At 46.9% G+C, this 27,124-nt stretch overlaps 1 protein-coding gene across 4 annotated transcripts; it reads right to left on the bottom strand.

The window, feature by feature from the left end:
* Nucleotides 1–817: 817 nt before the first annotated feature.
* On the bottom strand, nt 818–26,786 carry RHPN1 (rhophilin Rho GTPase binding protein 1). Of its 4 annotated transcripts, none has more exons than XM_052704273.1 (15): nt 26,628–26,786; nt 18,566–18,684; nt 15,260–15,388; nt 13,165–13,240; nt 12,732–12,809; nt 11,449–11,573; nt 10,900–11,066; nt 10,146–10,333; nt 9,865–10,021; nt 8,261–8,380; nt 6,127–6,321; nt 5,915–5,991; nt 4,557–4,703; nt 3,466–3,624; nt 818–3,160 (listed from the first exon to the last, which is right to left on the bottom strand). In XM_052704273.1, exons 1-15 carry the CDS (start codon nt 26,727–26,729, stop codon nt 2,966–2,968), a joined length of 2,034 nt encoding a protein of 677 aa, XP_052560233.1. In that variant the 5' UTR covers nt 26,730–26,786; the 3' UTR covers nt 818–2,965. The 4 variants fall into 4 exon arrangements, with proteins under 4 accessions (XP_052560233.1, XP_052560234.1, XP_052560235.1 ...); XM_052704274.1 differs by having other exon boundaries at nt 18,566–18,681; nt 26,628–26,785; XM_052704275.1 differs by lacking the exon at nt 15,260–15,388.
* Nucleotides 26,787–27,124: the final 338 nt, after the last annotated feature.

Here is a 27,124-nt window from a genome sequence, read left to right as displayed (position 1 = left end):
ATAGACCCTCCACGGTTAAAACCTGGCAGGGCTTCATGGTTGGTGCTGGGCACAGAAACCTGATCAAAGGCAAAACAAGTCCTAAATGTCTATATTGCAAAATGAAGTCAAAAAGATGCAAGATGTTATTTTAAACCTGGTTTCGAAGATGAGAAGCAGAGTCCAAACAGAGCAGAGCAACACCTACTCCTTAGTGCTGAAAGCATTGATGTTCATCCATTCCTACCTGAAGGGGTTTGAACTCCTCACTGCCTCAGGAAAGGAGATTTTATTCTGTCCTTTCACCTCCTCTAGGGAGCAGAGAGGTGTATATTCCTCAAGTGACTCAGCTCTGGGGTGGGATCATGGCTTCTGGAAGCCACCTCCCCTCCAGCCAAAGACCTAGCCACCCTACAGTGATTTCTTCCTCCAGCTGGGAGTGATGCCTTTGTCCTCAATGAAGGCTCTTCCAGCAACAGGAACACAGATTTTGAAGCAAAGATGACTTGTTTAAATGGTTTCCTTTTTTATTCAGGAGTAAAGCCTCTGAGGGATTCAGTCTGAGCTCCATTCCCCACCTCTTCCTTTACTTCCATGAAATAACTCGTGTGACAAAGCCACCAGTTCCCCCTGTAGCATGCTGGAGATGGCTCAGCACAGGCTGTTAGATTGATTTGGATGCTTAAAATTGCTTTGCCATGGATCAGTTCACACTAGGGCCAAACCACCTCTCCCAGTTCCAGATTCAGACAAAACTGACCCATTCACCAACCCAACTTGTCACCCAACTAGTGTGCCCAATTCACTTACAACTGGCAAAAACACACATCACAAAGTGTTTTCAAACCAGTGCTTTTTAATCCATAAAAGGTGAGAGTCCATGTACAAGTTAAAAAACGACAACAAAAACAAAAACCCCTTAAATGGCGTTAAGAAAAATATCCAACTTGCACAAAATGCAACCCCTCCAGCAACGCCGACAGAAGGGTTGGGTGATGCGGGAGGAACCGCGATGCCCACGCTCCTTATAAATAAATACATCTCTAGCTCCAAGACATTTAGGTGTTCAGGATGCGTTAAGGGCAAGGCAGCCATTTTCTGCATATCTCACCACTCCCGCGCCGAGCAGCTGGCAAGATTATGCAGAAAATCTGACTGCAGCAGATGGCCTCGTGGTGGCAGCCAGACCCATAATCCTGTCTGACGAGGTCTAGGTCTCGCATCGCGCAAACGGAGAGGATTCTCAAGAAGGAAGGCAGAGCTGGAAGCGCTCCCTCTAGTTCTCCTCAAATAAAATTAGAGCTGAAAGCTTGGCACGTGGGCACAGAGGGGAAATGGAGGTCAAATCCTGGGGGATGCTGTCGCAGCGATGTCTCTCTGCCAACCCGCTCTTGGTTTCCATGAATCTCCTGCTACGAATTTATCACAACTTAAAAAGTACAAAAATACAATTGCATCTCTGAAGGGTATTTTATACCTACCAAGATCATCCAAGCACTCAGGACCAGACAGCTCTTTAGCTTTCAGAAAACTAATGCATGAGGCAGAAATGAGATTGAAAAAATTTTGCCAATATATCTATGCGTATTCCGAGTCTCCCTGCATTTCCAGTACAATTACCAAGATGCATGTATCCATCAGGCCAGCTCTGGTACGAATGCTGACAGCACAGTGTTAGGGTATTAGCAACGTGTGCAAGATCCAATACTAGCACAAATTTAGTAGTTTAATAATCTGGAGGAGCTATCTTCCTGGAATTTTAATCTCATACCAAGTAAGAAACAAGGCTCTTAGCTATTAATCTACTCACATATTTAGGGCAATCCACCTCTACTGATTAAAAAAATGAGACAACAAATGCACGTTAAGTCTTTCCCTTTTCTTCCCAAGAAGCAGGTTGTACAGCCAGGCTGTTTGCTGGGCAAGCCTGAGTTCCCATTAAAAAAAAAAAAAAAAAAAAAAAAAACCTGCACAAGTGCCCCAATTCAGCACAGCAATAACTCATGTTCTTATTTCTATTTGAGCTGGCCTAGATGCGACCAACCCTACGCTATTTGCAAAACTCAAGGGAATGTGTAGCCCAAACTCTGCCCTTCTGCTGATTATCTGATGGAAGACCTGACACATTGCCAGCTGATGATAAGGACATGGTTAATGCCATCCTAGATTGCTGGGATGTCCCTAAGTTGTATCACAGCAGGGATTGAATCATGGAATTGTTTGAGTTGAAAGGGACCTTTAAAGGTCATCTAGTCCAGCTCCCCTGCAAAGAATAGGGATATCTACAGCTCGACCAGACTGCTCAGAGCCCTGCTCAGCCTGACCCATACCTGCAGCTCAGTGCTGCCTAACAAGAGGCAGGTCTGAGCTGGACCCCAAAACATACACAGTGCACATCACTGGTGCCTGAGCAAAACCCTCTCCCAAAAATAGAGGAGTCAAACATCACCTCCATTTGCCCTGAAGGGTTTTGTTAACATGGGGCTTGCAAAACTGAAACCCTCTCCGTCTTCTGAACAACTTGGCTCCACTGGCAGTGAGTGGTACAGCGACAGTGCTGCCTTCTACCTTGCAGAGAAAGCCTGAGAGATGCTAAAGAAGGTTATAGCTTTTGCTTTAATGGCTGGGTTTGGTTTGGCTGCTCCTCGTGCTGAGCATAAGACACAAACCAGTCTCTGCTTTATCCTGAAGCACAGTTTCCCCCGACCCCTTAAGAGCAAAAAAAATAATAATAAATCAGTGTTTCCCCATAGAGTTTAACACAGGGGGAGGAGTCCGGCAATCAGCAGCAACAGTAGCTGTGCATTCCTCACCTCTTTGGAGAGGATTTGACCAGCAGTGCATCCCCAAGGAGGGGGGGTCCCAGCATCCTCTGGACCAGGGATGCTCCATGCGGCCACGACACCAGCACAGCCCATAGAAGCAATCAGAGCTCCTGAGGATCAATAGGCAACCAGCCCCAGAGCTCACGGGACACAACCTAGCCTCAGTACATGGCCTCGTTGTCTCCCACAGCAGTGAAGGGGATGCTGTAAGTGCTGTTCTTGCTCCGCTTGCTCTTCTTGTTCCAGACAAGCAGTGTGCTGGCACTTTTGCTGTTCATCAGGCTCTTCCGGCTGTTCTCCTTGTTGCTTTTCAGCAGCCCGCTGCCAGAGGACATTGCTGCTGCTTTCTTCTCTGCCTGTTTGGGGAGCAGAGATGAGTAAAGGCAGGGCAGCACTGAGCTGGGGGTATAAACACAATGCTTGGGTCTCAGCCCTGCCCCAGGGCACTGGGAAACCTCTGTGTGCTGCAGAGCAGCTTGGTTTTCTTGAGGTTAAGAGCAAAATGGAGAAGTTTTCCAGCTGCTACCTGCTTTGTATTTGCCAAGCTGGCTGCAAACCCATGTGCTGCACACTGGAGACAAAGCCGAGCCTTAAGCAGATCATAGCCCACTTCACTCCCCAAAGCTTCAGCTTCCCATCTGAGGCTCAGAATGTGACTTACAGCTTTTGGCCCCTCCGAGCCCTGCAGGGTTATCACTCCAATCTCCACGCCCTCTTCCCCAGTGCTCTTCAGCAGCTGGACCACCTCGGCATGCTTGGACCACCTGCAATCCTTGCCATTCACCAAGATGATGTAGTCACCCTCCTTCAATCCAGCTTCCTGCAGGTGAAAAGAAAAGAATCATCCATTTTTGATCAAAGATAATGCAGCATGAGGCCTGACTGCTTTCCTCCCCATCCAGCAGATCCCAATTTTGCAAAAACACAGAGTGTGGGATGGGTAGGGTATGGCCTGCAGCATGAAATACTCAAAGCCATCATACTAATGATTTTTTACAGCTGCTTTGCAGCTCACAAACGTGGTGATGGCTACACTCAGTATTCACCATGCAGTGAACTCTCAAGCTCTCCGATAAGAGCATATCCAGCTTCAACTTAGGTTAAATACTATAGGTCTACAAAATAGAAAAAAAATAATGCCTGCAAGCTTTGACCCTTGGGAAAACAGAGCAAGCTTAGCAAGGTTCTATGCACTCATTCCATGTGTCAGGAATCAATAAAGCACTAGAAGTGCTTAAAGCAAAGCATGTGCCAGGCTGCAGCTGTGGGACATTACAGAGCAAGGACATGCTAGCCTAGATACAATAGAGGTTTAGTAACTTATCCACATGGGAACACCCACATTTTGGTGTCTATCTGGAGTGCAATCCCACCCCAGATCAGTGCAACGAGTGTTGGTAGCACAGGGTACACACTGTGGTTTGAATCTGCTCTAAAATGCTTTCCATCTCCCTCAAAGGGATGCAATCCTGCTGCTAAGGAGCCTGTTATTAAGGAGATTCTAGGATCTGGGTGGCACAGAGGATGAAGCACAGTGATGGGGGGGGGAGGTCCACCCAATCATCCCACCAGGTTGCTTCAAGAAAGGTTCTGCCAGAAAACATCCTGATCCACTGCAAAGCTCACACAGTGAGTCTGCACAGCACTGATTTGTGTTTGACATCACGTTCCATCCCACATCACATCCCTCAGTTGGGGGATCCCCCCACCTCAAGCACCCCCTGTGATGACAGCAGAGCTTGGAGTACTCACAGCAGCACAGCCTCCAGGGATGACACCAGCGATGAGGACTGGGGAATCTCCTCGCAGTGTGAACCCAAAGCCATTCTCTCCTCTCATAAGATGGACTCTCCGCATTGGGTACCACTTGTTTTTGGCCGAGAAAACTGAGAGGGGCCCCTGGGGTAAGGCAGAAATGAGGAAAGCACCTTTCAGTGCAAGAGCAACTCAATGGGAACATACAGCCTTTGACAGAAAAGAGGCAGAACAAGATAGCCTGTCCTTTGCACTTCTTTGATAATGCAGTTATGAGCCTGCCCAGGGCTTTACCATGCCTGCATATCCAAAAAACCAGGACATCAATAAAGCTAGAGGAGATGAAGTATCTTACAAGTGCCTTTGTGAGCAGCAGTCCAGACTAGTGCATGTTGGAAAGGACCTCAGTCCTCCTTTCCTATTCTCTTATAAGCAGCCTAGGTCACAGTTCTATGACATCCTCCCTGCAAGGCAGGAGAAGGTCTCATCAAGGTCAGGGAGTTGGCATCGTTTCAGACACTGAAATCCTCGAAGAAATGAAACAGAAAGCTTTGATGCAAAGCTGCCTCCTTAACTCCCCACTTCTGGAACTAAAGGGAGGGATGAGACGGAAGATGTCTTCACCTCAGCATTGCTCTGGGAAACAGAGCCAGACTGGAGTGGTCAACAGTAGGGCACAAAGCATTGGGATGGGTCACGCTTTCAGGGTCAGACCACTCCAAAAATCCTTCCTGTTCTCCCAGAAGCAGGATTTACCTGCCTGCTTTCCACTCAGGTTGCCCGAAGGCAGAAGTGCTGGTTATATCCCAATCAACTCATCCTCTCCTCAAGGTGCTACGTAGGCTTCAGATGCCTGGGGGACAGGGACAGTGCAGTCACTGCAGCCTCCAAGGCAGCCCCAAAGCTCAGCCTTCCCCCCAGGTCCCTATTAGCCCACCATGGCAGAAACAAAGGACCTGCTGGGATTTTCTTACTGGTCCCTAGCTGGTCAACATCATGTATCTAAGATAGAGCAGTGTTACCCCTAGGGATAACACTACCCTCAACTTGCTCTGCTCCCCTAAATAGCCCAAGACCCACTCAAAACACCCATGCCTGCTTCCCCATGCATCGGAGGAGCTTCACAATAAAATTCAGGGTGGATTTTGGAATCTGGCTCAACCCATTTAGCTCTTGTGGGGATGGACCCACGCTCTCCCATCCTTTCTCCTGCCCAGGTCCTTTCTACAAGGAATTGACTTGTCCTTCTCAGAGAGCAGCTGCACCAGGAAGAAGGAAAGCAGGAAAACAGAGCATGCAGGAGAGGAGGTGACATTTGCTCCCGTGGGGCCACCCCACCTCAGAGCTATACATACCAGCCTGTGGAAGAGATCTGTCACCTTCACCTGAGAGAAGCTGGGTGATTTGATCTCCGGCTTCTGGTGCGTTTTGGCTAACGGAAGGGGGAGAAAAGCACATTCACCAGGTCAGGAAGGAGCCAAAGTGGCAGCTGCCGCCTCTGCATCCTGCTGCCCACATAGCAAAGGTGCGACCCATAAAACCCCACAGGACACTGAAAACCACTTACGGTGAATATCCGGGGCATCTCCAGTTTCAAAAAAATCCTCCTCGTGGTCAATTTCTGAGTATTTGCTCAGCGAGCGCTTGTGGGCAAAGGAGAGGACCTCCTGGAGGATGTCCATCTTCCGTAGGATCTTGCACAAGCCGTGGATCCTCATGGCTTCCTCGTGCTTCATGATGGCTTTCTTTAAGTGAGCTTTGCCTGCGGAAAGCGGAGAGATGGCAGCCCGAGAGCTCAGCACCGTTCCGAGCCCAGGCTCTGTCGCTCGCTCGGCTGCCCACGGATTAAAGCAGCCTCCGCGGCTGTGTCACCCGACGTGACTCAGGGACGGCCCCGTCACGTTCGCAGCCTGCCAACGGGCTCTAAATGGAGTAGGTCCCAGCCGTCAGCTCAAGCCCCCAATGGAGGGCTGGGAAGGGACCTTGAAGGGTGACCTACTTCACTCCTCCGAGTGAATCCGGAGATGGGCTGGCAGATGTTCCCAAAAAAAATTACCGCTGATGCTGCCGTCACCCGGAGAGGGAGGCTGGCACCACCGCCCCCAAAGTTCCTCCTATTGCTTAACCTAAATCTCTGCATATTAACTTCTCTCCGTTGCCTCGTGTCCCTAGTGGGTACAGAGGACAATTGAGCCCTGTCCTCCTGGTGACAGCACTTTAGCTTTGGGGAGATCTGCTGCAGATGCCTCTTTTCTAGGCTAAGCACAGCCTTCGCCATGCCCCAAAGATCCCTTTTGGTGCCTTTTCTCACTTTCTGCTTCTCAATTGATCATGAAAGTATTTTCAACTTTGTGAAAACAAATTGTGAAGAGAGCAGCCAAAGAAATCCCAACGACCTGCAAATAAATGCCCTATGAATATCCTGCAAACAACTCCTTTGCAAGAGACTGTGACAACGGTACACATATCCAATGTAAGCTAAAGAAGACATAGATATACATATAGAGAGAGGGATGTATCATAGATACATGTGCGCCTGCAGCATTTCCACCTTTAGGACACACGGTGGCAACACAAGCCAGGGAGATGATGGAGTTCACTCTGAGTGAGGAATCAAGGAAGGATTTTGAGACTGGATGAAAAAAAAAGGGAGGAATGGACTGTCCAAAATAATAACTTTTATCGAATGCATCAAACATATTCTATGCAAGCACTTACAACCAGCTTCATTCCTGAGCAAGAAAATGCTATATTAAGTAGGTTTTAATGACTTATCACTAACTTCTGCATTTACACTGATGAAATAGATAAAAGCATGGAGGATACAGGTCAGGAATAGAAGTTGTGCAAGCTTTTGGCTCCGGTTTATTGAAACTGGTGGAATAAAACACAATGTTCTAAGACCATGAGACAGCAGGAGAAAAAATATCATTCTAGGGAGATGGTTATAATGCTGTGAGTTTCTTCCCTTCCTACAGACCAAAATTAGAGCTGAAGTTGGTGTCTGCGCATGAATTTTTCACAAGGCAACACTGAATGGAGACTGTTTGGAAAAAGAAGACCAAAAGGCAGCTTGTGGAGGAGGCAAGCAGAAGACGACACCCCAAAGCAGGGCACTGAGCTTGCTCTCACTCCTGCCTCTTTGCTAAAACATGACTTCAGCTGAATAAGCAACGTTGTGTCTCTTCCCCGAAGCTGAAAATTTGCGTGGGAGGAAAGCTCTCATCTCCCAAACCTTTTGATGCAGCAGCAAAAAAAAAAAAAAGCCACCCCCAGCCTTCACTGCTTCTTCTTGTCAAGCTGCAAGCTTGAGCCAAGCTCCTTTGCAAAAGCTCCAGATCCCCATTGGATTTCTCTGAGCTGCATTGCATGATGTTACCTGTCTCAAATGCCTGGGGTTTTACTGTTAAACTTGGCAAAATGTGTCAATACAAGTACTGTGAGTTGTCCTCAACATCTTAATAGGGAACACCATAATGCTTCCCTGCCTTCCCAAGAGAGGTTCTTTTCAGCAAAAGGTGATTTTGCATAGAGAGGTCCTGCAGAAGTTCATCACTAGAAGCTCAGGGGTGTTGATAGTGGACAACCTTTGAGGTCCCTTCCAACCAATTAGGTTATAATTCCATGAATCCCATTCCCACGAGGATTCAGGGTTTCATTTCCCAAACCAGGCAGTTTTTGCCCCCAAAGGATGCACTCACCCAGCTTCCTTCTCTCCTCAGAATCCTGCAGTAGAACACGAAGTGATGGTCCCTCAGGCATGGTGATGTGGAACTGGAGAAAAGCCTTTTCATGCTCTGGCAGCTCAGCATCAGATGCCGCTAACAGGAAAAAAAATTAAAAAAAAGGGATGCAGAGAAAAGTCAGGACATTGTTCCAAGCATCACAGCAGGCTTGATTTCTACACCATTATTCTCATCCAGAGCTGTTCCCTGTTTCCTTGGCTTACACAGCAACCTCCTCTTCTGGGCACAAGCAAGTAAGAGAGCCCTGTGGACTTGCTGGTCCAAACTGTAGGAGATGCCAAAGCTCTGTCAGCATCCCTGGCATTGGTACTGAGCATCTCCAGGACTGGCCTGTCCTATTCCTGTACCCACAGAAGCATAAGGAGCTTATTGCCAGCCATCTGGAGGAGCAAAGGATTCACTACTCTTGACCAGAGTTCATACTTGGAGATATAGAGAGTGGGAACATGAGATCTCTGCAGGGTGCTGCTACAAAACAAACCCCCTGACTCAGAGATTTCCTGTGGATTTGTGCTCCCTCCAGTGTCTCATGTTATTTGGACAGGCAAAGGGTTTCAGAATTTCAGGGAAGAGTTTGGCTCCATCCCTTGTAACCTCATGCAAACCTGGTTCCATCACATCCTTCTGCCATTTCCGTCCTCATCCCCATGACATCTCACTCTCTTCCATCTCCACCCCAGCAGCTGTCCTTGCTCAATCCTGTTTCTGCAATGCACAAGCCCAGCAGCTTGGTAATCTCAAGCCCTGCAATACTTCCAGGCTCACAGCAGAGCTGTGAATGTAGCTTTTGGCCAAAAAGATGAATCTACTCTAGAAGACGACCTTCAGGAGCCCTCCAGTTCTGTCCTTAGCACATAGCGGCTCAACACCACAGGTTCCTGTGTGCATCATCTGCCCGCCTCCAAACCCTCAGCCTGACACAAAATTGATTGTACGGGACCATGGTGACAGCACAGATGGAAATTATAGGTCACATCCTGCTTCCACATTCCAGCTGGCTCCCCATAGCCACGTCACCTCGCCCTGGTACAGCCACACCGCACACAGATACTCAAGGCAGCCATCCATAAGGCTGACAAATAAATTCAAGTAGCCCAGGGATCTCTTGGTTTGAGAGAGTTTATTGCTGGTTTTGTTTTTCAGGAAGTCCTTTGCTGGTCCAACATATAGTTAAGTGGGTCTGAAAGCTGCTTGGCTGGGAACACACACTCAGAACCAAGGGGGACAGCAAGTGACAACTGTAGAGGTTTTTTTTTTGCTGGCCATCTTGGAAGGACTTTCTTTGCAAGCACTATGCAAGTCATGAACAGAAACATGGGGTACATTTGCACTGTGTACAAATTAGTGAATCCATCAATGTGATCAGCAGCTCAGAGCATCCCAAAAAATCTAGGCATGGGATACTATGCAAGATTCCTTTCAATTCTTTCTCACAATGCCCCCCCAACACCAGGCTGCTACACAGAATCAGAGAATTACTTAGGTTAGAAAACACCTCTAAGATCAAGACATGAAGACAGCACTCAGCTAAGCAGCTGTTTCTGTGCCACAGCACTCACCTGGGCAGTCACAGAGAGCAATGGCAGCAAAGTAGTGGGACAAGGCTTTGAAATGCTCTGACTTGACATGGACCATGGTGGTCCATGAGAAGGGAACATAATCCTTCACGTGAGCCTGGGTCATTGTCTGGTGCACCAGTGAGTAGACATCTTCTACCTGTGGGTGTCAATGCACAGATAGGTGATGTATGGGTTGGAATCTAGCATGTTCATTGGGTGGAAGTGACAGCATGTTGTCATTCCTCTTAGGGACTGTGGGGATCTTTTTGGGGTGCTCTTACCCTGGCTGCCTCCTGAGCGAGCTGCAGCCACGTGAGGAAGTCCTTCTGGGCATGCAGTAAAGTCACCTTCTCAAAAACACACTCCTGGACTTGGGCGACCATCAGCCTCACCAGCATGTTGAGGGAAGCAGTGCTCATGTCCAGGCTGGGAGCATTGGAGAAGTTTTCCTTCAAGTAGTTAAAGGCACCTGTACAAGGGAAAAGATGCTGGGAGCTTCTAGGCTTACAGGTGAGGAGGGTTTGGAGCAAGGTTTTTCCATGCCTGAGCACAGGTTCCAAGAAAGGTTGTGGAGTTTCCTCTTTGGAGATGTTCAGAAGCTATCTGGATATTGTCCTAGGCAATCTACTGTAGGTGGTCTTGCTCAACTCAAAAGGGTTGGACCAGATGGACCAAGAGGTCCCCTCCAACCTCAACCATTTTGGGATTTTGTGAGGATACAGGAGAAAATCAGCCACCAAGAACAGCCCAGGATGCTCACCCAGATGGGCTGTGCATTTCAAATATCCTACCATAACACACAACGCTACTGCAGCAAATAATCTCTAGGGGTGCTACCTTGCTTCTTAGCCCATTCTTGTCCCTGCAGCTTTTTTCTCAGAGCTTTGGATGACATCAATCCCTTAGAGACTCTCCCAACTCGCTTTGCACAACTGATTCCCTCCTTCACATCATCCCTGCCATAAGGGATTATTAGCCCTGCTCTGACCACTACCCAGAGGTGAGGAAGGAGACAGAGAAGGAAAATGTACATACCAGCTGCCTTCTGAAAGGCATCAATAGCCTGGTTGAGCCCTGGCAGGGAGGCACGGTCCTGCCGTGCCCCTATCTGGGTGTGCAAGGCTCCGATGTTGAAGAGGACACTGCCTTTCTCAAAGGCCAGTGCCCGCTGGTGGGATGGAACTCCAGTCAGTGAGTCGTACCTGGAAAAGGGAAGAGCCAGAAGGGATGAGAATATCAAGGCCATCAGCCATTGCTCCCACCTAATCACAGGATTTTGAGTTGGTAAGAACCTTTAAGGTTCAGCTAGTCCAAGATGTCCAAGAACGGACCTTCAGAACTTTCTACATTTTGCACAGACTCTCTTCCCACCACCACGTATCCTCAGAGCCTCAATTCCCCCTGCCATTGAAGGCAACATCCTCAAACCAAAAGCAAGAATGAAACCCAGCTCTTGACTCTGTGATGGAGCTCAGAGGAAGGATGAACCCCAAAGAAAACCCAGCACAGCGAAGGAAGCCCAGCCCCGCTTCCCTCCCCACTCCCCATTAGTAATGATGCATGGATGGAAAAAGCTGCACCAACCAGTGGAAGAAGACACCCAGGCTTTTGCTGGGAGGGAAGAAGCGGCTGTCGAGAAAGTAGAGTTGGTTATAATACTCCATGAGGAGCTCCAGTCCAGCCTCATTCCGGCTGGGGGTACGCATTGCCTGCAGGGATGGAAGAGAGGGAAGAAAAACATTGGGAGAAAGAGAGAAGAGAATGGGAGGGAAAGATGAGATTTATGGAGCTGCACATGCTGGTCAACTCTATGGGCTACAGCCTAGGTGGGAGAAATCCCATCCAAAAGGCTTTGCGGGCAGGACTGCAGGGGATGAGGGGAATGGCACGGAGCTGAGCTCCTCTGGACCACCCTAACACATGCAGGCAAGGGACAGGGTTGTATTAATGCTGAAAAAGAAGCTTTATTTCTGTGGCTTCTCTGCTTTTCAGAAGGTTGAAAGGAGGCAAACCCTCATGCAACTGATGGTTTGGCTGGGGAGACACGTTGGGGCACCCAGATCAGAGGCAGCAGCCTGGGAGCAATGGAATGCTGGTGGCAACACTCATCTAAACCAAGCTGGGATTTGACTTATTTATTTATTTATTTATTTATTTTAAGAGAGAAACTCATGCAAAGTCTGATGGAATTAATGCTAGGGAAGAAATAAGACTTTCTCCTCAAAACAGATAAATCCTTGGGCTTTTGACTCGAGACAGGGAGGAGTGCCAGAGCTCTCCTAGTTTCAGTCACGAGTCTTTTCCCAGCTTGTGGCTTTTCAGGGCACCACTCCCACAGCCCAAAGAACAGGATCAGGACCTTCATAAAGCCTGAGAAAGCCTTTTCTTTCCGCTCTTAAGATCAAAGCTTCATGGCAAGGCAAAACTGAGGTTACTTATGAGAGCTGCTTTGTAGGAGAGAATACCTTCATAGGATTGCTCTACACTTCCTCTTCTCCAAGCACTACGCTGCGTGTTAGCTGGAGAGAGAGCAGTCATTTAGCCTTGCCAGGGGTGAACTATTCATAAAACAACAATAATGGACGGCATGGTATTTTTATTGCTGTCCATTCTAGGTTATCAGGTCATTAAAGGACTCCATTAGAGTCAGAAAACATCTGTCTCCATAGAGACAGAAAACAATTACCAAAAGGTCTGTAATATTTTTGTAATCTCTGAACTGAAGCCAGGGATGCAGCACCCTGAGACACGATGGCAAGGGTGCAGTTTACAGTGAGCACTGAGGTACCCAGAGCAAAATATAGCACCTCCAAATGGGTATTTCTTGACAAATCAAAGTAAGGCTTCGCATCTCAAGGGACACCGACCTGCCGCAGCTCCATGAACTCTTTGATTTCTTTTTCAAACATGACACCTTCCTCTCCGTAGTGCTCACTGATGAAATCCTGGATGGGGAAAGAAAAGAAAAATCTGAATAAACATTGGAAATAAGTATTCAAGATTTAAAGGGTGATTTGTCAGCTCTCCCTGCAAGAAAACTTACTTAATCTCCCCACTCAGCTATTCTTGTTCACTTCAACAGAAAATACATTCCCTTCCCCATTGCTTCAGACCCCCATTTCCTTTTTCCCCCCGTTTTCTCCACCTAAATATATGTTATAATTGTTTCAAAACTGAACTGATGTGCCATCTTCTCTACAGCTCCCAACCATGACCAAGTGAAGAAATATCCCCAAAGTGCAAGTCTGCACTCCTCTATCCATCTTCATTGCATCTCAGGTGCAAACTCTCTTCACTCACCTTCAGTGGCACCAGCAAATCCAGCTCCTTCGTCTCTTTCAGGCCCAAAGGAATCATGGGGACACTGATGGAATCACTGGAAGAAGACAACAAACCCTTTGATGGATATTTTTTTTTTTGAAGAGTACAACTAGAAGAGAACTCAATTTTGCCCAGCAGAGGGACACACTTTGCAGAGATTATGCACAGAAAACATGCTGATAACCTCAAAACTGCCATATTACTTAAATTTCTGCTTTTATCTCTGACAGATACAACAGCAACCACATCAGGCTGCAGTGATGAAGCTGCTTTAATTAACAGCTCTTGAGAAATTGGAGTGATGTGTGCACAGGTCATGGATTCACGAGCTCCTACGTGCTAATCTGGGCTTTGTCGCTGATAAGGACTTGCTGATAAGGACCAGCTCAGGAGTACAGCTCCACCTGATATTGAAATTTGCTGCCTCTATTAAAAGCAGCTGGCTATAAATAGCACTTATCACACTGCCAGGTCAATACTGTAAAATGCTGAAGATTAGGATGACATTGGTAACACCCAGCTGGGAGTGGTTTGTTTTCCAACACTAAAGCAGAGCATTTGCACAGAACTGAGGAAGGATCATCTTTTGCAGGATTTTATTGCAATTTTGATATTTTCTTTTTTTGCTGACAAGAAGTGATGGTCTCCAAAGGCCTTGAGCACGCATAAAATTACCATCTTGTTGCTCTGCAAAAACCTTTCAAATTGGTCCCATCCTCTGCCTCCTGTACACAGATATCAGGTAAGAACCTTTGATGGGTTCCCAACTTGCACCGGGCTCCCCAAAACGCAAGAAGGGAGGCAGGTCAGGCAGGATCAGGCCCTCAACAGACCAGATTTGCACAACAGCAAGGTCTCATTATCTTCAGAAACTGCATGTTAGCAGAAACATGGATTAGCACATCACAGGCCTAGGAGGGTTAAACTGGGGAGCAGGGGTTGCACCCACACTTTGGTCTATTCATACTCACTGAATAAACAGCTTCAAGAGCTATAATTAGAGCAGAAAAGCCATTATTGCTCATTCTCATACATGCTCATTTCTATTTGAATCCAATGCCCAGAGCAAACAAAAGGGCTTTTGTCTGGCTTGGGCACGGTTTGGGGGTTGCTGCTGCTGTTGTTTCCTTTTTGAACCAAAACAAACAAACACTTGGGCAGAGCTCAAGGAGGATGCTTGCAATCCTGGCAGTCCAAAATGCAACTTTCCATCACCAGCCCACTGCTGAGGAAGAGAGCAAACATCTAGGGTCATGCAGGGATCAAAGGCCACAGGTAGGATCTCCTTAAGCCTCCTCTTCTCTCTGCAACCCGAATGCATCATTCACACATCCAGATTGTCCTTGCTCTGCATTTAGCAGAAGTGCAGCAAACACGATGGAGTCAGGGATGCTGTCTGCAGCTCTTTCTGTCCACAGAAGCAGAACAATCCTCCAAAAGGAGGACCAGACAATGAGCAAAGCACATGGATGTATGGACACCATCCAGCTGTTTTGAACAGGGAAGGAACACCCATAGTTCCACATTGCTGCAGCATCTCTGGCCTTTTCTGCTTTCATGATTGCTGCTTTTCTCACCTCACTGAAATGGCTCCAATGAATCAAGCATGAAGTGACTGAGTGAGGATTTCAAAGCAACAGAAACTCTCAATTAGCAAAAGGTCTAACCTCAGAAAGGGGGGAACAAACCTAATACCCTTGTTGGGAAAAGAAACCACCCCAGGATCAACTAGAACAAGACGGCTTACAGTTTTAACTACTTCTTTTAAATATCCCACTGGAAATCATCATGCTCTGGGAGGATGCTCAGGACAAGGAGATTAGGTAAAGGAAGATTAATGGTTGTTTCTGCTCTACTCCTCCTGCTTTGGGATATTAGAATCTAAAGGACACAACCACCCACACAGAAACACCTCCAAAAGGATCTGCTAAGAAAGGTGCTGAGTTTGGTCTCCTTGCAGTCTTGCAGATGAAGCACAGATGGATGCTCATCGGCCTGAAAAACTCGTTCTGGCCAATCTGTCCCATGCCCCAATCTTCTATTCTCTGGCCACCCCTCAAGCAAAACCCCCTACCTGTCATTCTGGTAGACATCCATGCAGCTGTTTAGCTCCTCCAGCTCCTCCTTTAGCAGCTGCAGGTTGGAGTTCACGTAACTCAGCTCCAACGCAACTGTCTCCTTGACCTTGTGGTTACTGGTGGCTCTGAAAGACAGCACTGCATAGATCAAATCTCCCTGTAAAAGCCTGGCTGAGTCAAAGAACAGCAACTAAGTCAGCTGTTGGTGTGATACCATTACATCTTCCCTGCCACGTACATCCATCCAAACCTTCCTGGCTAACTATTTCCATCCACTTCTTCACAAAGCAGAGAAGAATTTTAGTTCTTTGCATTTTGTTGGGGATGTTGACTCTGTTTCTCATCCAGAGCAAACCATATGACTTGCACTCTCAAGCAGTATCCCTCATGAGCTCCATCCATGCTCCTACCTCCAGCACATCCTTGGATTTGGTTATAAGCACTCAGGTGTTCGCCCACACCAAACAAAAGCTGTGCTTCATGCTTAGACCTCCACTTAAAGCAGAAAAACCTCTTTGTGTGTGCGAATACCCATTCTGCAAGGGCCAGGCTTGCCATTAGCAGCACCCTCCCCACCCTTCCCCCTCATGCATGTCAAGAGATGTAAACACAGAGGATTGATTTCAGCTGCAGCAAGCAGCCTGCTCTCAGCAAAGCAAACTCCCAGGCTGATTATACCCTCTTTATCTGCTCCAAACTAAAGCAGGGAGAGATAACCCAGCAGCCAGGCAAAGCCAATGGTGAGCAATTGTTGGCTGAAAGGGACTCTGGCTGCTTGCCCTAAATCACACCAAGCCCCACTGGGATGCAGTAAAAATGCCACGTGCATGAGCTCTGCTTGGCCAGGGCAACACTTACCCCCAATTTTTGCAGAGCGCATTGCCTTTGTTTATTACTGACATCATCCTTCAGGGCCCTTGCTCTGACTTAAGGAGCTATGCTGCTTTTCTTTCAAGATGATGGCTGCTTAGTCACCTCCTCTGCACCTCCAGACAGTTTTGCTTGCTACCAGGTTTAGAACAAACATTTTTAACCCTGGGGCGCTCCATTTTGCACCCTACAAGCGCTTTTTGCAGCACAGCACCTCTCAGAGAGGTGATCTGGGGAGCAAACAATTGTTTACCAGTAGCACAAGCAGCAAATCTCTGCTGGTAAAGACTTTGGTATCTTCAGGCGTACACACTGATCTATGTAACAGCACACAAAGTGGAATTATCAGCTGTTTGCTTAGCTAATGTTGAACAAAGATTTCTGAGCTATTAAAAAAAAAAAAAAACAAACAGGTTTATTGGCAACAACCTTTATCTTCTCTGCACCCCAGTATTTGAACAAGGAAAGAGTTCCACTGCTGATTTATTTATCCAGAACCCCCCCCCCAAAAAAAAAAACAAAAAACCACAACCCCATAATGCTGAGCAAACACCACATGCAATGTGCAGCAATGGCATAACAGCTTCTCCAGGAAAGGGGACTGATATGCTGAACTGAACTGAGCTTAGGAAACTGCATTGAGATTTATGGTGCTTTTTTTTTTTTTAAACCAAGAACAGAAAGAAACTGCAAACTTCACTCTGGGCTGAGCACAGCACTATTTCTTCTTTGCATCTTGCTAGTTTTGTTAGATCAGTGCAAGTCAAGTCTAAAGGGTTGTTGCTCAAAACCTATTATGATCTTCCCCTCTCAGGCTTTAATCTAAGGCACAACCTTCACTTTCTTCCCCTCCACGTTTACAAACTCCAAAAGCTCCATCCCTCTCCCAAACCACTTAGCTGCAAACTAGACTGGAGGGAAGGTGGGAGGAAGGAAACATCGCTGCTACCAAAGCACATCCAAACTGCTGATCCAGGCAAAAAAGGGCCCCAACAGTGCATTTTGCCTCTTCCCTGCAGAAAAACAATCCCTCCCTTCCCTGGACAAGTAATTAATACGGCTTTTGCATCATATTTTTGCTCACTCCCTGGTGAGGGAGGAGACAAAACAGCTCTGATGCATGCACTTCACACCAAAACCACAGCTGGGCACATTTTCTGCTGAGGCTGCACGATTCCAGGGAATTTCTTTTTTTCTTAATAACAAAAGGTGAGGCACATGGAGATCTCATGGACTTTTTAATTAGATGAGTTATGGTCCTTCAGGGCCTCATACCTCACTGTCCCCAGGATCCCATCTTTCAGGGGATCCCTGCTGTTCTCAGCCCCCTGCCAAACTCTGTTTCTTGCTGTGGTAGAACATTGATAGCTCCTTTCTTTCAGCTGCACATATCACTGACATCAAATCACCCTGATCCAACAGGAAAAAAAATGTTTATTTTATTGGAGAGGGTGGGAGGAGCAACACTAAAAATCACAAGAAAACCATGGAAAAAAAAGCAGTCTCCATAAAAGAAAATATCTTAACAAGCCTACACACCTGCTCAGATTTATTACAGGAACCTGATACATACACTAAAGCTATAAAGAAGGTCACTCACAGGTTAAAAAGACAGTAGATGTTTTATTTTTAAAAAACATCACGTTATTGCATCATGACTTCATCATGACCCATCTTTAGGAATGGCAATAATGTGCTGAACCAGCTGTGACCTGAATGCCATGCAGAAGCAGCAGTTTTTGCACCATCCCATAAAGGCACCCGCAAAGCAGGATGGAGAGCTGCTGGGCTGTAGCTGTATCCAAAGGAACGCTCGAGTTTTCCAACAGATTTTTCCTTGGGTGGAATTACTGGGACAGCTTTTTTCTTTTCTTTTAAATAAAGCTGGATTTGACCCATTTACTGGGGGCTATCATGCAGGATGTCTGCACTCAGAGCTCAATCCCAGTTCAACATTTGTTCCCATAATTGCATCCATTCCCAGCCTGCTTTCTAACAGGCTTGCAGGGCATTAAAACAACCACTTTTCATTAACCCCCGCTGCATCAGCATTGCACTGAACACGGGGAAGGCATTTCCAGGAGGAGAGCTGCAAAGCCCAAGCAAGGTAGAGCCATGGGAGCCCTAAGCAAGCATTACCAGGGCAAAAAACAGCTGTTCAGTGACTGATACACACTTGCAGACAAGCTCATAGTGGTTTAAATGAAAAGCCTTGTGTAAGCAGGAGATAAAACTGCCTCTTAGGGGAGGGGAAAGGATTGAAAAACGTGAAGAAAAAAGCAACTGATAATCCAAAGCCATTCCTTTTCTGCAAGCAGCTTGCAGGTGCTTCCTGGACAGTTTTATACCCCCTTCTCTACACAATGAAATTTCATTTCCACTCCCCAGCCAAATCCCTGGACCAGACGGATGCTTTAGAGGCCAGGACTCACCTGAAAAGGTTTTCTGCCCCAGCACGCATCCTCATCTCCTTGTTGATCTGCTGGTTGATCCGTGCCCGCCGGTGCTGCAGCTTGCTGCGTTGGGTCTGGGCAAAGGGATCACAGCCCTGCTGAGAGAAAGGGAGATGATCTCACCATGGCATCTTGGCAACTGACCCCATCCTGTTCCATCCCCTGCTGCTCTCATGCGTGGTCTTGCATCACCCCATCGCTGCTACGTACACAGAGGCTTTGGACTTACTCAGGGCTGACGATCTCCAATAGCCAAAATTCCAATATTAGAGGATAAAAATCACATCAGTGATGCCAGGGGCTGCAGGCTTGCAACACATTTGCTTGATCTGCAGCAGGGAAAGTTCAGATTTGGTGCATGCATGCTGGTAAGCCTGAGAATGGACTAGCATTGCAGGAGGCAGCAGTGCCACTCAAAAAAGGTTATTGGATAACACCTGTTGCTTACAGTAAATTTGTTTCCTGAGCTATTCAGAAAAGATTTCTTAAGTACCGCAGTGAAGGGATACAGGAATTAAGCATCTCCTTACTAAGGACTTGCCATCTGGACATAATATAAGTGAAAAGAGCCATCCTGGGGTGTGCAGACAAGCTCACATAGCATCACATCTGTTCCTGAGCTCAAGGGCTACATCTGTAAGTGCTACCATCTCCTGCTGGCTACAGGGGATCAAGAGGAAGCAAGTCAAAAGTTCATGGGACGGAGATGCAAGTTGCACAAAGCAATAAATTCATTCCATCCCTGCCTCCTACACGAGCTTCAGCTCAGACTTCCTGCAGATGGGGAGCACATTTAATTGCTGGCTTCAGGAAACAGCAGATGGCAACATCCCTGCATCCCACAGGGACAGGAGGTTACTACACGATGCTCCAGGCAGAAGGGAGGCCACAAAGAGCATCTCTGCATCCATGAGCACAAAAACTCTGTCCGAGCAGAGATGATTTTTGTCATGCAAGAAAGATGCCTGGGTAAAAATACTCTCTGGTAAAACCATTTAAGAGTGGGAATTTTGCCACTCAAGAGGGTCGACTGAGCTCCAACAGTGCCTGCTTTCACCCTGCCCAAAACACATCTTGGTGGGCCTCCTCAGATCTCAGCCCATCCTTCAGCACTATTTAATCCAAAAAGCATGGACAGTGCTTGGTTACATCCCCAGAGATCCCTCTAGATCCCAGTGTTACTCTGGGAGGACTTCTTTCCAAATTCTTTGTTCAAGTTATTTTTCTGGGGTGCCAAAAAAAGGGAGGAAAAAGGAGGAAAAAGTGATTCAAACCAGTTTTGAATCAGAAGTAGGGAATGAAAAGCTTGCATTTTAATGGATTTCAGGTTTCTGGGAATTCATGTCTCACATGAGATGTCCAATAACAGGTGCTCAGTTTGAAAAAGCTCTGGGACTAACACTGATTTTTTCATTGAAGTAATATGATTTCAGCTCCTAATTAGTATACGGGACACTGAAGAATCAGAGTCACTCCATCTGGACTGTAAGTCTGCAGGATTAGTGCTTTACAGTAATCCACAAATTCATTAAAATCACTAAAGGACCAAGCTGAAAGCACAGAGCTGTGATTATTCTGCAACAGCAATTATGTAGGATGATAAGGAAAACACCCCAACAACTGCACAAATCCCAAGTCAAGACTCTCAAGAGCAAAGACACAAAAGGGTGCTCTGAGAATGCTACCTCTGGATTCACCAAGGGCAAACCCAGCCATCTTGCACAGATCATTGCTTCCTAGCTAGCAAAAATCCAGAAACTGGAGGAAGGAAAAAGACAAGGAATCTCTCACCCCCCCCATAAAAAGGCCATAAAACCCCATTCAAAACATGAACAGCCCCAGTAGCAGCTCGCCACACAAGCAGCATCCAGAAATGGTGTAGTCAACACACTGCTGGTGACAAAGCAACAGAGCTGAGCATCCTTTTCCTGCACAAGAGCAGCTTTGATCACCTTTTAGATGCTTTCACCTCCTGGAAAAGCTTAGTTGGAGTTAGTTTTTAAGACATTCCGGGGGGAGAGAAGAATAAAGACTACCCGGATGTCATGAACAGGAAGCCAGAAGAACTGCAGCTGAGAAAGGATGGAAGAGGTAACTAAGGCACAAAATTCAAGACATTACCACATCAAAGCAATGAACGAGACCTTCTCCACGCATGCAAACACAGCAGCACTGATAATCATCCATCACCTTGGCTTTGCAGATGGGAACAGAGGAGGTGCTTTCCAGGAACTCTTGTAAGCTCTGATGTAAACATGCTCTGACAACACCCAAGATGTCTTGGCATTTGGATTTGCCTAGGCTTCACCCCAAAAGAGACACTAAGCTATGCAGCTGCAAGGCTTTTTCTGCCTGAACACTGCATGTCTCCTCAATAGGATTTAGCAAGATAGTTATCAATTCCCATACAAGCTTCTACATCAACAGCAAAAACCTGCTGGGAAGTCAGATATTGGAGCATCTGATGCAACACCGAAGCCTAGTAAGGATGACAAAGCAGGATCTTGAGATTTCTTGCTTTTAGAAACTTGATGTGTTCTCCCCATGTCTTGTTTTCAGCCTCCAATGACTCTGCCATTGGTCTTGAGGAACTGTCACTGGCCAACATGGACCAAAGTCATAACTTCAAGGCCACCACGGGGAATATCCATGCCTGGCCTCTGCTGTAGATCTATACAGTCACCACACCAAGGCCACTGTGCCTAGCATCCAACTAGGAACACTGCTGAAGTTACATTATTTCACAAATATTGCAGTGCAAAGGAAATTCAGCCCTAGGACTAGCCCAGGTCAACTTCCATGTAGAAGGAAACACCACCACAAGTTTAAAGAGGTCACAGTTTTTAAAAGGGCATATTTCAATTGCAAACTAGCTTGGATGGAAAAAGAGAGTCGGGAGCAGAGCATGCCCATCCTCTGACAGCCTGCTTTCAAAGGAACCCAGTATTTTAGCCATGCTCTTCAGACTGCAACCAAGAGCTAAATGCTACAGCACAGAGTTTGTAAAGTAAGCTGTGGTGGATTTAAGCATGCTTTATGTAAGAGAGCACACAGAGAGAAACCCAAACCCCACTGCTGGTTATAAAAAGGGATTTTCTTCAATTCTTCTTTGTACAAGCTCTTGAGATCAACCCTTTCAAGGTCAGAAGAAAGATGTGGTATTTCAGCCTCTTGAGTGCACCCAAGGACACTGGTACAAGGATACAGCTGTGTACCTAGGAAGTGGCCAGGTTGAACAGGAGACTTCTCAGGTTTCCTTTGTGAAAGCAAGCATGTAGTTCTTCCAACAGAAGGCTATAAACTGCGTAGTAGCCAGGAATGGAACACCTTATATGCCCACAGCATGCAGCACACGTTAGGAAAGCCATAAAAATGGATGAGGTGAGGGCCATTAAATTACAGAAGTTGTGTCCAGCTCTGAAGTTCATAGCATCTGACAAAGCAGGATTAGAGACAGCATTATTGTAGCAAGGCCAATTTATGCTCTTGTATGGCTAAATAACATTACCTCCAAGCCTCAACATTCAAAGATGAGAGAAAGTGCTGAACATAAAGATGAGGCCAAGCCAAAAGACATCCCCCTGGAGGGACATCAAGGTTTGTGTCAACTCAAATCCTATCTTTGTGTTGATACAGAGTGATATAACGGTGACTTCTCCCCATTTAAGAGCACCCATATGGAGTGTTAAGGCAATTACACAGTTAGGCTGCCTTGTCCAAGCAAGTCCTTAGGGAGTGTTTAATGCTTAGAGATGATCATCAAGTTCATGTTGCTCTTTGTGTCTCCAGTAAACACCAGGACATGAAGTCCAGATGTATCCTGGGTGACAAGGCACACCCAGGGTTTTATTTATGACCTGGGTGCAAAAACAAGGCCATTGCCTTCCAGCTTTCTTCCAGGCAATAACAACACACAACGCTAATCACTTGTGGGAAGAGGTGGAGACCAGAGAGTCCAAAGAACAAAGGCTTGTACAAAAGGACTAATTTCTGCTCTTCCATTTCTGCTGGAAGAATGGGAGCTTGGAAGTGTCTGGAGGAAAGCAAAACTTAAGTATCTGAAGTCATCAAAGAACAGCATGACACCTGTCAGAAAGGAAAGCACTCCTGGGATGTGCTGGTACAGTTATAAGCAAGAAAAATGGCAATCAGGATCCAGGCATCTCTTTCAACTTGGAATATTGTATGACTATATTCCTGGGTGGTCTTGTGGAGCCAGGAGTTGGACTCCATGATCCTTACTTGAGATAGTCTATGATTTTGTGTTGCTTGAGGGATTCTTGCATCTGCAGATCTTCTTGTTGGAGGAAAAGTTACATTCCTGTCTGAAGGGGACTTCACAGTTCAGGAGAATGGTAACAAGGCAGGCATGAATCTATCAAAATGAGAAGTGAAAATGGAGCCTAGAGCTGTAAGTTTTATTATAGCCCCAAGAGTACTGCAGCAACTGCTCCTGGTTACCTGGAGAGATTGGCTGGATTATGGGAGGTATTCCACAGCCCACAGAATAACAAAGAAAAGCTGAACAATTTTTAATTCATGCCTAAACCATAGACATTCATAGTACTGCAGTCGTGAATTGGTTGGTGCTGACCTGGGTTGTGCACCCAGCAACCCAACCAGACTGGCCCACGGAGGTTCAAGGAGAAAGTAGCAGGGTAGCAACGCATGAACCAGTCCTTATCAATGCATTTGGGTATGCAAACATATAGAAACCTTTGGTGCCAGGAGTACAACACATAGAGGGTGAGCTGCTGCCTTCAGAGAAGCCAGACTCTTTTTTCTTTTTCTTCCATCCCCTCCAGTGGGCGAAGTCATCTGGTTTCATGCAAATTGAATTATCTGCCCCCATATTTGTAGCCCAAGTCATGCATTGCACATGGGCTGGAGCACATTCCCACTGCCAATGTTACACAACATTGAGTCTTTCAATGGAGAGCAATGCAGTTGATAGGTATATAGCTCAGGACCTTGGATTAACAGCAGGATTAAGCCTATCACAGCATTCAATTTTAAATTAATCCAGAAGATGCTGGATACCAGGATACACAAAGCATAGCCCTGTTGCCTTTAACAAAGTGATTTACAATGTGCACCTTACTATATTCCTGCTATTTCAGCTGCCTTCAGCATCTTTATTACTCCACACTGCTGTACATGTGCCTTACAGAACCTAACCTTTGCTTCCCTGGGAATACATAGCTTGTTTTATTTTAAGAGAGGACTTTCCATGGTAATTTCAATCCCTTGACATCCATGGATCTGTTCTTTGCACCAAAGCTCAAGGTTTGCTGCTCCAAGTATACACACAACACATCAGGAGCACATCAGGAGTCTGGTTCCATAACCCACCCTTTTCTCATTGCCTTCTACCCAATCTGCTCCCATTAGAGCCAACCCAGGTGCTACTCCTACATGTACCAAAAAATGTAGAGTCTTAATAAACACACTTTTCAGGGTGAAAAGACAAGCAAGGCTGCCAAATGAGACTGACATCTGATAGCCAAGAGAGGCACACTCCAGATAGAGCCATCATGAGCAAGCCACCCTCTTGTCTAAAGTGGAAGCCCTTTTGGTGGGACCAGGATTTACAGGCAATGCCAAAGCTGTGCTGATGCTGGCCTCTGATTACTGCTATTCCTAAAGGTCTTTGTCCTCCATAGCTGTTTTGGGAGTCCTGGGTATCGAGCTCCTGCAGCGCTGGGCCAGTCAGTGGTTTGCTTGGTGGTGCTGGGTACTGTAAGTTTGCAGTTTCCATGCAAAACAACATGCAAAAGAGCACTAAGGTACACGGAAAACCCAACTACTTTCACCCAGGAAGTGCTCCCAGAAGGATAATCCAAGGGTAATGCAGGCAGAGGTGAGCGACCCCATGCAAAGTTCACAGAGACCAAAGACAACCCCAACCTTCTACACTGGACATGGACGCAGTCTCACCCCACTCCAAGTCTTCTCCAGCAATTGATGACCATAGCTCCAACTCATAAATAAGATAGGTACTTCTTTCCATCCACTCTCTGATGTAATATTGTCTCCTAACAGTCATGCACAAGGGTTTGTCCCCAAAAGGAACATTTTTTTTACATGCTCAGGTGGTCCAGCAGCAGCAAAGCTTGTCCTAGCAATAGGACAACAGGCTCTCCACACCTTCTTCACAGAACAACTCTGGTGTAAAAGCCCTGCTATTGCAGTGCAGCCAGAGCTGTCACCCACCATTATTATTCCCCACTGCAACCCATGAGTCGTAGATTAGGTCAGCACAGGATAAGTGGCCAAGTGACCCTGGTTTAGCCATGGGACAGGGGAAAACAAAACCCAGAGAGCTGTTCCAAGCGCTGAAGAAGTCTTTAAAAGTCTTCTTTTTAGAGAATCATCAATATTTTCTCAATTTCCCCATTTCAGATTGGAGCGTGAGCTGCTACAGCAAGGCAACAGGTCAGTCACGGTGCAAGCTACTGCTCCTTTCATGTCTATTTATATAGAAAAGTCCTTATCACAGAACTAATCTCACGGAGCACTCTGGCTGAAAGCTGTTTTTCCTGTGGGAGACATTACCAGCTAAAACCCTCTAAAACCTTTATTGAGAATATGGTTACATCACACAGCCCTTTAACAAATGGGCTGAGGATTAAGGTTTTAAACTTCCCAAAGTGCCCATAGGGGAGAAGAGGGAGGGGAAAAAAGAAAAAAAAAAAAGCAAGGGGGAGGGAAATGGGGCAGTGGGCATTTTAATCTCAACTCAGAGCTTACATTTTTGGAAAGATGCAGTTGCTGCAGTGCCCTGTGTGTGTCATGGGAGCCAGGGCATGGAGCCAGCAGGAAACAGATGCATCAAATCCATGGCCCCACAAAACTAACCCGGGGGGGGAAGCAACACCATAGCACATTTGTGATTGCCCTATGAGAGAATGAACATGTGAGGCTACACCCACAGTCTGAGTGAAAGAAAAAAATGCTGGTTATATTGAGAGTGTACTTCAAAATTGATAGTACTAATAGGAAATGCCGTTAGATTGTTTCTTTGAAAGGGAAAATCGTGTTAGGAGAGATGCTGCATGTCCTCCAATAGGTTTTAACCCTTCAAAGCTAGGCAGTTATTAGCTGTGTTATCCTCTCCCAACACTTTAAAACAGAATAAACTGAAAGAAGGAAAACTCACACGGGTAAATGTGAAAGAAGGGACCCATCTAATCTCCCTTTGCAAATTGGCACCTGCTATCAAGAAACAGCCCTGAGTGAACTCAGCCTGGTTTAAGGTTGCAGCTTTCAGAGCTGCAGTGGCTTGAGTGATTCAGGGTCAGATTAATCCACAGATTGCACCTTCAATCCATGCTCCTTTTTTTTCTTATTTATTTTTTGGCTAGAGGGCTGCAGAAAGGCAGAAACACCCTAAAAAAAAAAAAAAACAACTTTCCTGGAAAACTATTTTTGCAAAAGGGATGGGATAAGAGTGAAGGCTTTTCCAGCTGCTAACAGAATAGGTGCATGATAAACCCCACTAATAGTCATCTGGAGCAACTTTTATGGCTGTCATGCTCTTTAAAGAGCAATGCCAGGAGGGTGCAAGCTTACCTTGGCACTCAACATAGGGTTGGTGGCACCTAAGGACAGAGCTCATCCTACTGTTACTAATTAATCAAGCGGCACCAGCTGGGTAATTGCTGAAATAAGGGGACAAATCACACTGGGATAAAGGGGCAAGGCTGACAGCACCTTCAGAAGGAGGGTGGGCTTCTAGAAAAGAGGGAAAAGAAATGAAATGGGGAAGAATTGAGTTTAGGAGAAGCACAGCAGGTATTTAGGTGATGATTTGGGCTTAGGGGTGACTTCATCTCCCAGCTCACCCCCCAAAGGGCACCCAGATACAGTAGGGGGGGAACCCCACATCCCCCCTCCCCACCCTAAACAACACCTTAAGACAACACTGAAAGTTCAGACTGAGCTGCCACCTCCCTCCCTCCAAACCTTAAGCCTAAATAACGCTATTATAAAAGGAGAATAAGGAAAGAGGCGTTAAACCCCATCCCACCCCAGGTCTCACCTTCCGGGCACTGCTGCTTTTCAGGGCTCGCAAAAGGGCGAAGCCCCCAACCCCTTCTCCTCCTTCAACCGTACTCTGCTCGTCCTCTGCAGGAGGCATCATTTCCGAGGGGAGGGTGCAGCCCCAAATCTCCCACCGGGAGCTTCCCCCCAGGGGCCCTTTTCCCCTTGTACCCCTCGCCCCCCCCCCCCCCCTCTTCTTTTCTCAACACTGAGGGCAACGCCGGGCGGCGCGGAGCATAAGCAAGGCAGCGAGGCGGGGCGAACGGAGGAAGTAGCCAATAGAAAAATAGAACGGAGCGGATGGGCGGCGCCGCCGTCCAATGGATGGCGGCGAGGAGAACGGAGGGGAGGGGGGAAAGGGGAGCCCGTCGCCCGTAGCAACGGTGGGAATTAGAACGCTGTGACGTCACGCGAGGGGAGGCGGGGCCTCGCTGAGCGCTTCGTCCCGCCCCCCTGTGCGCATCTGGGAGCCCCTGGGCACATCTGGATGGGGGA

This window comes from Tympanuchus pallidicinctus, unplaced genomic scaffold, assembly GCF_026119805.1.
Source record: "Tympanuchus pallidicinctus isolate F22 unplaced genomic scaffold, pur_lepc_1.0 scaffold5, whole genome shotgun sequence".
NCBI classification, from domain to species: Eukaryota; Metazoa; Chordata; class Aves; order Galliformes; family Phasianidae; genus Tympanuchus; species Tympanuchus pallidicinctus.
This window is presented reverse-complemented; position numbering and strand designations above follow the sequence as displayed.

Excerpts from the sequence above, each read along its gene's own strand:
- RHPN1 (XM_052704273.1), bottom strand. The coding sequence starts at position 26,729 with ATGATGCCTCCTGCAGAGGACGAGCAGAGTACGGTTGAAGGAGGAGAA. Across the intron at positions 12,810-13,164 it reads ATTTGCTGGTGCCACTGAAG|GATTTCATCAGTGAGCACTA; the intron begins GTGAGTGAAGAG and ends TTCCCCATCCAG. Across the intron at positions 11,067-11,448 it reads CTGGGTGTCTTCTTCCACTG|GTACGACTCACTGACTGGAG; the intron begins GTTGGTGCAGCT and ends TCCCTTTTCCAG.